At 36.6% G+C, this 13300-nt stretch overlaps 1 protein-coding gene across 1 annotated transcript in view; it reads left to right on the top strand.

Annotated features, from left to right (window-relative positions):
• Window positions 1-3559: 3559 nt before the first annotated feature.
• LOC121853976 (poly [ADP-ribose] polymerase 2-like) overlaps window positions 3560-13300 on the top strand; it is a gene marked incomplete at its 5' end in the record, with an annotated part of 56460 nt that continues 46719 nt past the window's right edge. The window contains 1 exon segment of the mRNA XM_042348369.1: window positions 3560-3784. Coding sequence (XP_042204303.1) covers window positions 3560-3784 — 225 coding nt within the window.

Below are 13300 nucleotides of genomic sequence, written 5' to 3'. Positions count from 1 at the left end.
AATTTATTGAAACTCATTTACATGCACACACTGTCCTAAGGGCAAAGCTGTACTGTACATGTAATCAAAATAATGTACAAAATGATTACTAAAATTTTTGTCTAGTGCAAACTGTAGATATACGAGACGAATATGGCTGTAATATGTAACTCTGTACTATTTACCATTATTGATTCAGGTCTCTGTATTATATGTATTATAATCATACTCCCTTTTGTCACAAGTGATAGTTCAGGTTTTGGGCACATGCGCGCTGTACACGCATGCGCAGATAGAGATACCCAGAGAGATTCCAAGACAGGACGCTGTTTACCCCTGTCTTAACTCCTTTTTGTGTTTGTCCCAGAAATAGAACTTACGAACTTGACATCAGTGTGTTTCCTTTACCCCTGATTGTAAGGAGCACCTGAGTCTCCCACACAAACTATCGCATGTTTACATTCAAATTAATCGCTATCTTATAAGAATTCCTCCAATGTAAATTATATTCTGCCTGGTCACTTCTGTGACATTTTATAAGCAAAAATCAAAAACTCAATCTAAAGGACATAAATAAACAAATAAATACTGTACAGTGTACTTCACTAGACCTCGGTGCCAACTGTCAAACATGTCACTCTCCCTCCTCCTACCCCCCTCCTGCCCTCTCCCCCCCCTCCACTCCCAGCAAGGGTTTGGTGGTTATAGAGACAGTAATTTTTATGAGGAAAAAATTACTGTATGGCAACCCAACCAACCCATCTTTGATGGAGTTGACTTGAGGGTAGACTTTCACATTTTTTTTTCTACATTTCGATACATTGTTGTCTTGTTCCTGATTATTTGAGAGAAGATTTTCCCATTATTATTTATTTGTATGTGTTTTGTGTTTGTGTGGTTACACACACACACACACACAGATAAAGGAATTAATTGTCCTAAGGGCAAACACGTAAATGGAATATACAATTCTTTGTATATGAGTAAAATGTAACCCCCCCCCTGCCTCACACCTCCCCACCCAACCCCACCCCACCCCCGGTCAGCAAATAATATTCTTGGTTTTGGAAATTCACAGCCATTTTGAGACCCAAACCCTGTTTGATAACTGGGGTAGTCCTGTACCTAGCATTTCTCCATAAAAAAAAAGTTGAGCAAATGACAGAATTGCTGTAAGAATTGGATTAGTACAGCATGCCCTTAAAATTCATGGGGGGTGTGGGTCTCAAAATGACCACAAATGGCCAAATCCTCAAATACCATTTGCTGTCTGGAGGGGGGGGGGGGGTAATATTTTTGTTTGTACAGATTGTAATAAAATCTGAATTTTTTTTAATTAAATTCATTTTATACATTATTTTAAGTAACACTCACTATTCCATTCTTGCTGTTTGTATAGAGCCCATTCCTCTCTCCCCTGCCACTGATGAATATGATGATGGTGATGAAGATGAAGGTAGGCAGGTGGAGGGCCGCAAACATGCCACAAACATCATGCATGTCATCCGTGAATAATCAAAGGCTGCAAATTAAAAATCTGCGAATTTTAAGGACATGCTTTATGTTTTAGGGATATAAAAAGTAAAAGCATATGGGCAAGATTGTGAAGAAAAAAAGGAGTTTATTGTAATTTAAGGTACTTTTGTGTAGTTATCCAGCTACCCTTTTTTATTGAAAACTGCTGATGGTGTGTAGCACAAATGCCCTCACTTCATTTTCACTTACCTGCGTCATTTGCCATTAAATGAGACACCTTCGCTATTGGTATATGATAAATTAAAATTATAAAAATGGATAGGATATTAGCAATTTATAGAATTTAAATTGATTAATCATGTATAGGCTGTGTAGGAATTGTTTTATTAACATATTGGAGCCAAAATGAAGTAGCCATGAGAACAGTGCATCATAATAATCATCATCACCATTTTAAAACCTTTTTCAATGCTTGCATCGGTTAGCTGTAACTGATGGTAACTCATCATGATGCAGCCTCTATCTTTAGGCTCTTATATATGTCATTCTTGGCTTACTCTTAATTCTCCTCCCCTCCACATTCAAACTTATACAACTCTTGACTCATTTGATCTCTTCCATTCTCTTCATGTGCTCAAACCATCTCATATCTTTAGGCAAAAATTTTTGCCAATGCTCTCAATACCTAGCCTCGGCTCTGAACAGAGTTTCCTATCTCTCGACATCATGTTACACATTCATCTCACCTTTGTCATTTCAACTCACTGAAGCCTACATATGTCATCCACTATAAAATTAACCATGTTTCACTGCCATACAACATTATGCTTCTTATACCAGTTGCATATACCTTTCCTTTCAAGCAAAGAGAAACTCCTTTGCTTCAGCACCTCTCATCATATTACCCAGGTAGTATAATTTACTAACACAGTCCAAGGGTATAACCCCAATGTCGACCTTTTTCAGCCTTGCTAATGCTACTTGTACATACGACACACTTACAGTAAGTCAGGAACATTCTATAATCTGTGTCATTTACATCACTACCCCTCTTATGTACCCACTTTCTGCACACACACTGCAATTTTTGTAGGTACTGCCAACACTCTTCTTGCAGATATTACATATAATGTTTCCAGTTTCTGCCATGGGCTCTTTATTTATGACATTGGTCTTAACATTTGTTTTTGCCAAGTTCACTATCATACTCTTTGATTCCATTCCATCTTTATTTTAGATATTTCACCACACTAAGTCATCTGCATACAACAACTCCCAGGGCAGACCAATTTTAAAGTCTCCCAGTAATGGCTCTAACACCATGATGAACAATTATTGGGCTCAAGACAGACCCTTGATGGACCCAATTTTCACCACAAATTCCTCACTTCTTAACCATTTGCTCTCACAGAACTTCTTGACCCCTTGAATTATGCCATAACCACTTGAACAAGAGACTGCTTGATCTCTAACTTTCTCCTTTCCCCACTGCTATACCTCTTGTAATAAAGTCATATGCCTTCTGTAGGTCTACAAATGTAAAGTACATTTTTCTTTACTTCCCTAAATAGTTCTCTTGTAGTTTTAAAGACTGCATTTCATTAATATTCATTCTCTCCCATTTCAATTTCTTAATTACTTTTTTCACAACTTTCATGATCTACCGGCTTTGAGGCCCTTGTGGTTTCCACAGTTCCCTTGTAAGTGCTTACAATCACAACATTTTAATCAGTCATCTGTCACAAATACATTAGTCACTCACCATCATCATGTCAGCATTGTCTGAAGCTTTCAACATTTCTGCATTTATTCTAGAGCTATCATTAACCTTTCCATTTGTCATTTTGTCATTTTATATGTCAACTCATCTTTCGGTACTTGAACATGGTCCTCGTTGCTTCTAGGCTACCCCTGCTCCGTTCAAACTCTTGATTCAGCTGATGATAGGATTTACTCCAAGTATCCTTAAAAATCCTCATTATCATCATCCACATTTCCAATAGCATATAGCAGCTTTTACAAATGCAGTGAATTTAATCTTGAGTCGCTTATTATATAGAGTACAGTATATGAAATATGGAATAAATTGGAATCTTTGTTTCAGGTGATAGAGAAGTACTTGAAGACTACTCATGGGAAAACCCACAATAATTATGATTTGGAGTTGGTGGAGTTGTTTGCATGCAAGAAAGAAGCTGAGTATGAGAAATTCAAAGATGTGGGGAACCGCATGTTGTTATGGCACGGCTCACGTTTGTCCAACTGGGCTGGCATTCTTAGCCAGGGTTTAAGGATTGCCCCACCTGAAGCTCCATCAACCGGTTATATGGTAAGTCATTGAAATTATTGGCATGTACAGTATATACTTTTGCTTGATGAATGCTTTGTGCTTGCATGCATGCGTGCCTGTATGTTTGCACATCTTTTAGGGATGTGACAGGTATCTGGCTTACCCTGAAACTTTCTGTTACAGTATAAAGCCAGGTGTAATCTTGGTATCAGGTCAAAAAGTTGGATGTTTCTTAAATTTTTGTAAAGATGAAAACTAATTATGCCTGGTGCTGACTCTCCTCAGAAGAATCAGTTAGGACAGTGTTTTCTTTCGTAGTTCTTAAACATTAGTATGGAAAAGTGCTTTATTTATTTATGCGCAATGATAGGTCTTTTCATTTGTTGAAATTTATTCAGGTGGAAAGTTTTTTAAAATTTGTTTAAAGATAGGAAATGTATAAGAGAAAATGAAACATGCTTACAAATGTTGCCAAAATTTTTTAAATTACAGTCAAACTTCCCAAATCCAGATTACATGGGCCAAGCCTTGTTCGAATTCTGGAAAAATTCGAACTTCGGATACCTAAACATCATGTTCTTTTTAAGTACAATTTACATATAATAATTATACACAAGCTGCCCAAAATCCTATTACAGTTAACCCTTGAAGATCGTACTCTGTAAATCCAGTTTTCACGTATATATATATATATATATATATATATATATATATATATATATATATATATATATATATATATATATATATATATATATATATATATATATATATATATATATATATATATATATATATATATATATATATATATATAGCTGGATATATATATATATATATATATATATATATATATATATATATATATATATATATATATATATATATATATATATATATATATATATATATATATATACATATATATATAGTCTCGGTTAATCTAACTCAACTGCTCAGGTCGTTTGCTAACCGAACGTCATAATCCTAAACCATTGTTTCAATGGGTTTTGGGTAATTGGTTCAGCTCACCCAAAATTTCCTTAACTTCAACAAAATGGCGGAAAAATTTACTTACTTTTGAGGTGTGTGTATGTAGAAGGTCCTGGATGATGGTGATGATGCATTTGAAGTGAGGTGCAGGAGGAGAAGGAGAAGAGAGAAGGAAGTGGAGGTGGAGGAGAAGCATTTTACTGGCTCTTGGAAGGTGAGTCACCTTCCATGAAAATGTCAGAACCTCTGGACTGACAGATTCTCCACCATGAACATCCTCTCCTTCTGAAGTGGAAGGCTGGAGGGCTAGCATCTTGTCTCTCTGCCTTTTACTGAAGCAGTATGTCGGATTGTGGTCTGTGGGCCTGTCCTCACCAATAACTTCTATGTTTAAAGAAGGAGGACCACTGAGTCCTCAACATGACACAAAGTTAGTCTAGTTTTTTTCACTTCTGGTGTTGAAGCCAGTTCTGAACTTCTCCCTATGGTAAATCACATCTGAACTGTTTAGTATTGACATATGGTCATCACTTTCAATTCTCTCCTCACCACTGTCAGCCCCTACCCGTAACATCTCATCCAGTTCCTTCCAAGTCATTAGAGTAAGTTCTCCTCATGACATCACAAGCTCTTCCACATCCTTCTCTCCACTTCAAGACCCAGCTGATCAATCAATGGACACAATCTTCCTGGTCCAACTCTGTGTCATCCTCAAATCCTCAAAATCATGGACTACTGATGGCCACAGTGCTTCCATGAAGAATTGAGGGTTCTATTGGAGACTTTCTTGCCATGATGACACAATCACCTTTACAGCCTCCAGGACGCTGAATTGTGTCTTCCAGAACTGTTTCAGTGTTAGTTCAGGATCAATGGAAGTTGCCTGATGACACCTCCTAAACATTTCTTCATGCTGTCTCCTCCTGAAGTTGTTGACTGGCATTCTGGTCCATTGGCTGTATGAGTGATGTAGTGCTTGAGGCAAAAACAACACTTTCACAAAGTCAAATTTATACTCCAAATTTCAAAAGGTCAGGTCATGACCAGGAGCATTATCCATGAGGAGAAGAGCCTTAAAGGAAGTTTATTGGTGGTTAGGTAGCTCTTGACAGAGGGCAAACACATCAACAGCCCATTCAGCTAAAGTTATTGAACCTTTGTCACCCATGCCTTTACGGTTGACTTCCAATAAACTCCAAGCATTGTTCTTACCACTTTCTGTTGCTTGAACACCCTGGGGTTTCAGAGTGGTAGACAATAGGGCTTCAGTCGGAAATCCCCTGAAGCATTGGCACCAAGCAATAGAGTGACGGTCTTTTCTTGGAAGTTTATGCCCAGGTAAAGCAGGTCGCATCCTTGGTGATGAATGTTCTTTAAACATCTTTTTTCCAGAATGTCTAAAGCCATTAACATTGAACACTTGCTGTGGAAGATAATTTTTCTTCTTCCATCAGTTTTTTAAATTCAATTAAAACTTTGCTGCCCCTTCTTTTATCAGCACTAGCAGCTTCACCATGCCTAACAACACTTAAAATGTCACTTTTTTCTAAATTTTTCGAACTACTAGTCTCAAAAATTTTCAAATTTCTGTTCCTGAAATGTCTCAGGTTGATCTGTCTTAAATTATATAAATCTCCCTGGCTCTTTCACAATGAAATGCCAGAAACTGAATCACCTTTCATCTGTTTTTCCCTTAACTAGATGATAAGTAACCCTCAGTTTTCAATTTATTAGATCTATTTCTTTAAACACTCTTGTAGATTTGTCTCCTTGTCGCTCACTTCCTTAAATGTCTTTTGTGCAAAGAATCGCCCATTGTCAGTTGATGCCTATTACGCCATATTCTTTTACATAGCTGCAGACGGATTTAATACCTTGTTCGTGGTTTTTTATTATTTCCTGCTTTTATTTACTTGAAATCACTTTTCTTGGATCTCTTAGGGCCCCATGCTGGGATTCAAACAATGGCAACACGATTTTCTAAAGTTAAACTAGCTAAATAAAGAATATTTCTTAAAGTAACACTGCACTGTACCTTATATTGTCAATATGTAAAATAATTCTTTCAAAATGACCAATAATTTGCTTTGGAAACACAGAAAAAGCGTTAGTTGAAGAGAGTCTCAAGCAAGATATACTCCAGTGAAAACAGAGAGAGACTGACGCTTCTGTTTTACAAAGTTAAGAGGCTGGTCATGTATTTAAACTAGTCACTTTACTCAATTATGTTCAATAATTGTTAAAATGACTAAAAAAATTGAATATTAAACTTTTAAAATTATTGAATAGTATAAACTTCTTGATATTTACAAAAATAGGTTGGAATTGCCTCCTGAACCCATTAATCATTGGCGGACTGATACTAAAGCTGGTTGCCCGTCAGTGCAAGCGAAAAACATGTTGAGGTCGGTTCAGAAAAAGTTCGTTGCTTAAATTTTTTTTTCAAGTTAAACTAATTGAAGATCCTCTAGTGGGAAGGCAGTTCGTTAATCAAATTACAAGTAACCGAGGTGTTCAAACGCAGGGGTCACATATATATAACTCTAGACCCCGACTTTCAGCTGACGGGGACCCAACCAGGTATATATATATATATATATATATATATATATATATATATATATATATATATATATATATATATATATATATATATATATATATATAATCTCAGACCCTGACTTACGACGGGGTTAGAATCCAAATCCAGGTCGTAAGTCCGATATGTCAAAACTGATATAGATAAAAAAATAAAATAAAAAAATTTTTTTTTTTTTTTTTTTTTTTTCAAATTTTTTTGCACCTACAATGAAATACAGTACACTAAAACGTAAAAATAATGAGGAATGGATAAGAAAACAGTAAAAGTAATAGCCACGAGGAATGGATACAGTGTGACTGGAGCACTTACCCAGTCGTAGTCAGCTGAATGCACACGGGCCCCCATACTCCCTATTTACAGGATACATGGAGACTATATTAATTGGAAGAAGCAGAAGAGGAGACAGGCTGTGGGCCATCAATGCCTGCCTTTCCAGACAGGTTTATGTACTGTGTAACTTGCTGGTTGAAGGTATTGGACTTCCATCTTTGAGGGAGGAAGAGGCAGCACTGGTGGGGGCGTGAGGAGCCAAGTACTGGGGACTTTGAAATAGGTGTCCAATTTAGACTGCACAGTTTTTTTTCTTTTCATTATAAATTTCTCTGTAGCAAGCAAGGAATCTTGGATCATTCTGTCAACTTTGGCATAACGCCTATAATTTTGATCCATGTCATCAAACATTTGCATTGCTTCTTTTTATTAATTGTAGCAAATGCCTCTCGCTATATGTTTCCACTGAAAACCTTTTAAAGTGTGCTTCTTCTACATTTTGTCTCTTCTTCCTTCTGCAACTTTCTGTGCATCTAGTTCAATAAGATCCTCGTTAATGGAGCTCTTTCTGCTACACCCTTCAACCAACTGGGTCCGGGGTATCTTCAGCAACAATTTCTAACTCCAGCAGTTTACCTAACTCCAATTATCTTGTTACTATTATCCAAATAAACTTCACTTTCATTAAACTTTTGAAACTGTTCACATATCTTTTTCAGGATTTTCTTCCATATTCCATTCATGCGTTTTGTAACCTGATCCCATAATGCACCATGCTCTTTATACATGACAAAATGTTGTACTCTCTTCCAAACTGTCTGAGCGCTTTCACCTTCAGTAGCAACAGCCTGAGTTTGTAAGGTCGTATGAATAATACGCTTTAAAGGTAAAGCTAGTACCTGATCCATGGTTAGATGATAGAGGTAGTGTTAGGTGGCATGTACACTACCTTAACACTAGTATGTCGTCCAGATGTGGTGGGTGTCCCGGAGCATTATCCAAATCAGTAAAATCTTGAATGGAACTTTGTTGGTGACAATACCCTTTTTGGCTCGTGGAATGAAACAAGTCATGAACCAATCCTCAAATAGTACTAGGGTCCAGGCTTTTGTTACTGCGAGTAGAACACTGGCAGTGTGTTGTTGACATGTTTAAAAGCCCTGTGGGTTCTTCTGAATGATAGATCATGAAGGCTTTAGCTTGAAACCAGCAACATGCCCCCCAACAGAAGTGTAATTCTGTCCTTGAATGTGCCTTGAATCCGGCATTTTTTTGCTCTTGTGGATGTATGTCCGTCAGGCATGCTTCCACAATATCCAGTTCATCCATTACTGAATATTTGCTCTGGCAAATAATTCCTTCCACAATCACATCATTCAATCCTTCCTCCCAAAGCTGCAGCACCAACATCGCACTAGCTGCCTCCACCTCACCTTAACACTGTGTAGATTGTAAAGGTTTTTTAAATCTATCAAACCACCCTTGACTTCCTGTAAAGGTTTGATCACATTCATCTCCTGCCTGCTCCTTCAGGCTTTGGAACAGGCTTCTTGCTTTACCTGTATGGTTAGAACACTTAAGTGGCACACGCTTTCTGCATCTGGTCTCTATCCATATCACCAATAATTTTTCCATAATGTGGATAGGACCTTGTCTTTTTCTTTGTTATTATAGTTCCCTTTATAGGTGTTGTTCCTTTCACTACTCACCTAATAATGCTCCTTTGTCCTTCAGAATAGTGGATATAGTCGAGTGTAAGAAACCTAGGTCATGTGAGATCGTTGCTACTGTTTTTCCATTCTCATACTGTGTTATTATCTTCAGTTTCATCTCAAAAGTAATTGCCTGTCTCTTTTCCTTGGAGTACCACCAGCACTCTCACTTTTACGCCCAGTCATTATAAAGTCAATTAAATACAATAATAACGAAAGTTCACAGCGATCAGTATAGGATAATATAGCCAAACACAAAACAAAGCGCCTCCACTGAGTGAGTGTAGCCACGACACAGGCTACCTAGCCACCTCTCTCGCCCGGACGGAAACGTTTCATAGAACATGCTGCTGCATTTGAAAAATTTTTTGGTCACGGGCGGTCGAAGTCGATGTCCCGTATGGACGACGGTGTGGAAGCAGGTCGGTAGCCACGATTTAGTCGGGTCTAGTATATTACACCTGACTACGACTGGGATTTACGACCTGGACTTACGACCGCCGCAGATTTTTAAAAAAAAAAATTTTTTTTTTTTTTTTTTTTTTTTTTTTCCAAATGACACACGCATTTTCTATACTGAACGTTTCCAGTTAATGTAGTCTCCATGTATAATTAGAAAATTATGGGGCCTCATGTGCATTCAGCTGACTACATTAAAGGTAAGTGCTGTCACACTGTAACCATTCCTAATTATTTATTACTACTGTACTGTATCCATTCATCATTATTCATTACTATTACTGTACTGTATTTCATTGTAGATTTTTATTTAAAAAAAAAAAAAAAAAAAAAAAAAAATTATATCTATGTCGGACTTACGGCCTGATTTGTCCCTAACCCCGTCAGAAGTCGGGGTCTATATATATATATATATATATATATATATATATATATATATATATATATATATATATATATATATATATATATATATATATATATATATATATATATATATATATATATATATATATATATATATATATTAGTATATATAACTAATCTAATTGGTTCTAGAACCTCGTTGCTATAGTAGGATTATCCGTTCAGGCCCCAAATACAACCACTTAAAACTGAAAAATTTCTGTGGAAATTGTAAAAATACGGTACTTTATCTTACCTTAGCGTTGTTATCATGCAGGACAGGAGGCAGAGGAGAGGGGGAGGAGAGAATTATGGAGAAGAGGTGGAAGGAGAGGAGTCATCCTTCCTAGCCCTCTTTGATGACTGTCTTACAGGCACTTTGTCTGTTTATTTATAATTTCTAGTTTCAAGGGTTATTAGTTTTCTCACTCGCTTTTGACTTATTCGTTGTTACAAGTGTACACTTGTATAACAAAATAGTTATAAAAATAACACGAATTTCACATCAAAAGACGAAATTTCAACAAGTTCAGTGGTGCACTGACTACACAATGAACCAATATGGCTTGACGCTTGCTGTGAGCCGCGTGCACAACAATATTCATGCGCCAGACGAATAGTCCCTGATTCATCCGCTGTCATGTAGGAGTTATGTCATATAGCATTCTCAATTTTATTGGTAAAACCATTCAGTTATATAAATATTCATATATAGATATATTTATATAGATACCCACTGTATATATATATATATATATATATATATATATATATATATATATATATATATATACCCATATATATATATATACCATATATACTCGTCTATAACCTTCAGTATATAATTGTTGATTTTGTGAAATAGTTAATTTATGATATTCCTCGTTTATATAGGTAGGCCCAAGTTTTTGAGGGGAACAGCCTTTCAGAGAATACCATGCCCATAAATTGTGCGCCATCATTTATTATTTAATACTACACCGAAACGCCGGTAGCTTCAACAATATTGTATATTTCATTCGCGTTTACCGTCACTAGAGGAATATTATTGTAATGCTGCCCAGTTTTTAACAAACCACTGTGCGATTACGCAATATTGGAATCTTAAAAGAAGCCAAAGTCTTTGTGCCATCACGAGGTCTCTCGTCTTCACCAAATATGCACGTCATTTCAGCAAAATACAATATCGCGAAGGTATTATATCGCTATCAGCAGCAACAGAATATCAATTGTTAGCGGTATTTAACCGGTGTCTTAATATCATCTTCGAAATGAGTTTAGGTAAAGTCTTTTGTGTTTTCTATTGATGTGTATTATCTCATTTTGCTATTATTGAAATACATCACGCCAGCAAAACTGGTTTATCGGCATTTATTGTGGCGCGAAGCTTGCGGCTGTAACATGGTTCTGAAAACTATCGAAAAACACGCGGCCTTCAGCCCCGTTCGCGAGACTGGTTGCTGTTATGCCGCATGATGACGTTGAAAATGATTTCGGATGATTTTAATGAAAATGAAATTGCAAATATGGGTAACGTATTTACCGTCACTCAGACACATTGTCATAATACGTCGAAAGTTTGACCAAACCACGTGCGATTACCGCAACATCTGAACTTTAAACCAGCGAAGTCGTTGCCATCGCTGGCGACCATTTCACCGTGGGCTTATAAACAGTTTCAAATATTGCCGCGAAGGTGGTTGCGGCCACCACAGTATGAATAGTCATCATTGTAACAGATGCAATCAAAAATCCGCTGCGTCAATGGCGGTCATCTGAATATCGAGTTGCTGGGGTAAATTTTGTTTTCGCATGTAGTCTGGCTTCATATTGAAGATGATGCCAAAAGCAAAATTGCTTTATTTATTTTCTGACAGGAAATGTAATATTTTTGCTGAAATGACGACGTTCAGTGAAAGCGGGATGTAACGCGACAAAACACGACCGCTTTTCGCTCAAAAGATGCTGGTCATCTTTCTAATGGCTCTTCGCCAAAAACTGTTATATTACACAATATCTCTATCTCTACTACTTTGTGATGTGTGTTTAATGAAAATCTATCAAACACGCAGGCCGCTTCCGTTGATACGCAGCCCCGCCGCAGGCGTTTGTAGCCTGACGTTCTGCTGTGCTTTTGTGCATACACGTTGAAATTGTGCTTGTCGCAGTGTTCTTTTCTTTTTCTGCTTCATTTTCCAGAAATACGACAAAGTTTTATATAATACAATACGTATTCTGGTTCACAGTTATTACTTAAAATTGCTGCACATCACCAAACGTCGACGCCAGCACGAGTTTCGCGCGATTCCCTCAAAATAAACAGCTGGTATCAGTTCAGCTCAACATCTTCTTGTTTGTTTTCCGTCTCCTCTTCACTTTAACCGGCTTTACTTTCATATTGCTCACAACAGATAAATTACAGTACTGGAGGTTAGATATTGTGCCAGTACCTTGATTACCGAGCCCTGGCAGTGTCGTTAGAATACCGACTTCGCCATAGTGTTAAAGTCGACAGTTATTTTACATTTTAATATTTGTTACTTTCGTAGTTTGCACATTACAGCACAGCTTGTTTTACAGTAGTTGTGTAAAATTTGGGAAATAGTCACTGTAACTTGGTTATTTAAAGGAAATTTTGGAACCGGCAACCGTGTGTAGATGACCTGACCCACATCATATTGATGTTTCAAATTTAATTAACAAAAATTTATGTATCTATAAATAAACTTTTAAAAATGAATACTTTATGTTCCTTACATACTCCTGTGCATACCATACCATGCATTTGGCTACTTTGGGCTTGCTATGATGATCTAAAGAGATCTGCCCTGGCAACTGTACCGACACTACAGCGGTGGTGCGCTATGCATCAAGCTTCCATTGTTTACTGGTAGTTACTGGTAAATATTTTTCAACCTAACGCAACTATTACCGTATAGAGTGTCGAATTTCAACTCTTGCCCAAAAATTTGGTCTTAAGAACCTCAAGTAAGCTATACATCGGGTATATATACGTATATATATATATATATATCTATATATATATATATATATATATATATATATATATATATATATATATATATATATATATATATATATATATATATATAT

The sequence above is a fragment of the Homarus americanus genome, unplaced genomic scaffold, assembly GCF_018991925.1.
Source record: "Homarus americanus isolate GMGI-L3 unplaced genomic scaffold, GMGI_Hamer_2.0 scaffold19078, whole genome shotgun sequence".
Taxonomy (NCBI): domain Eukaryota; kingdom Metazoa; phylum Arthropoda; class Malacostraca; order Decapoda; family Nephropidae; genus Homarus; species Homarus americanus.
The sequence above is the reverse complement of the archived record's forward strand: the minus strand, read 5'-3'. Positions and strand labels throughout refer to the sequence as shown.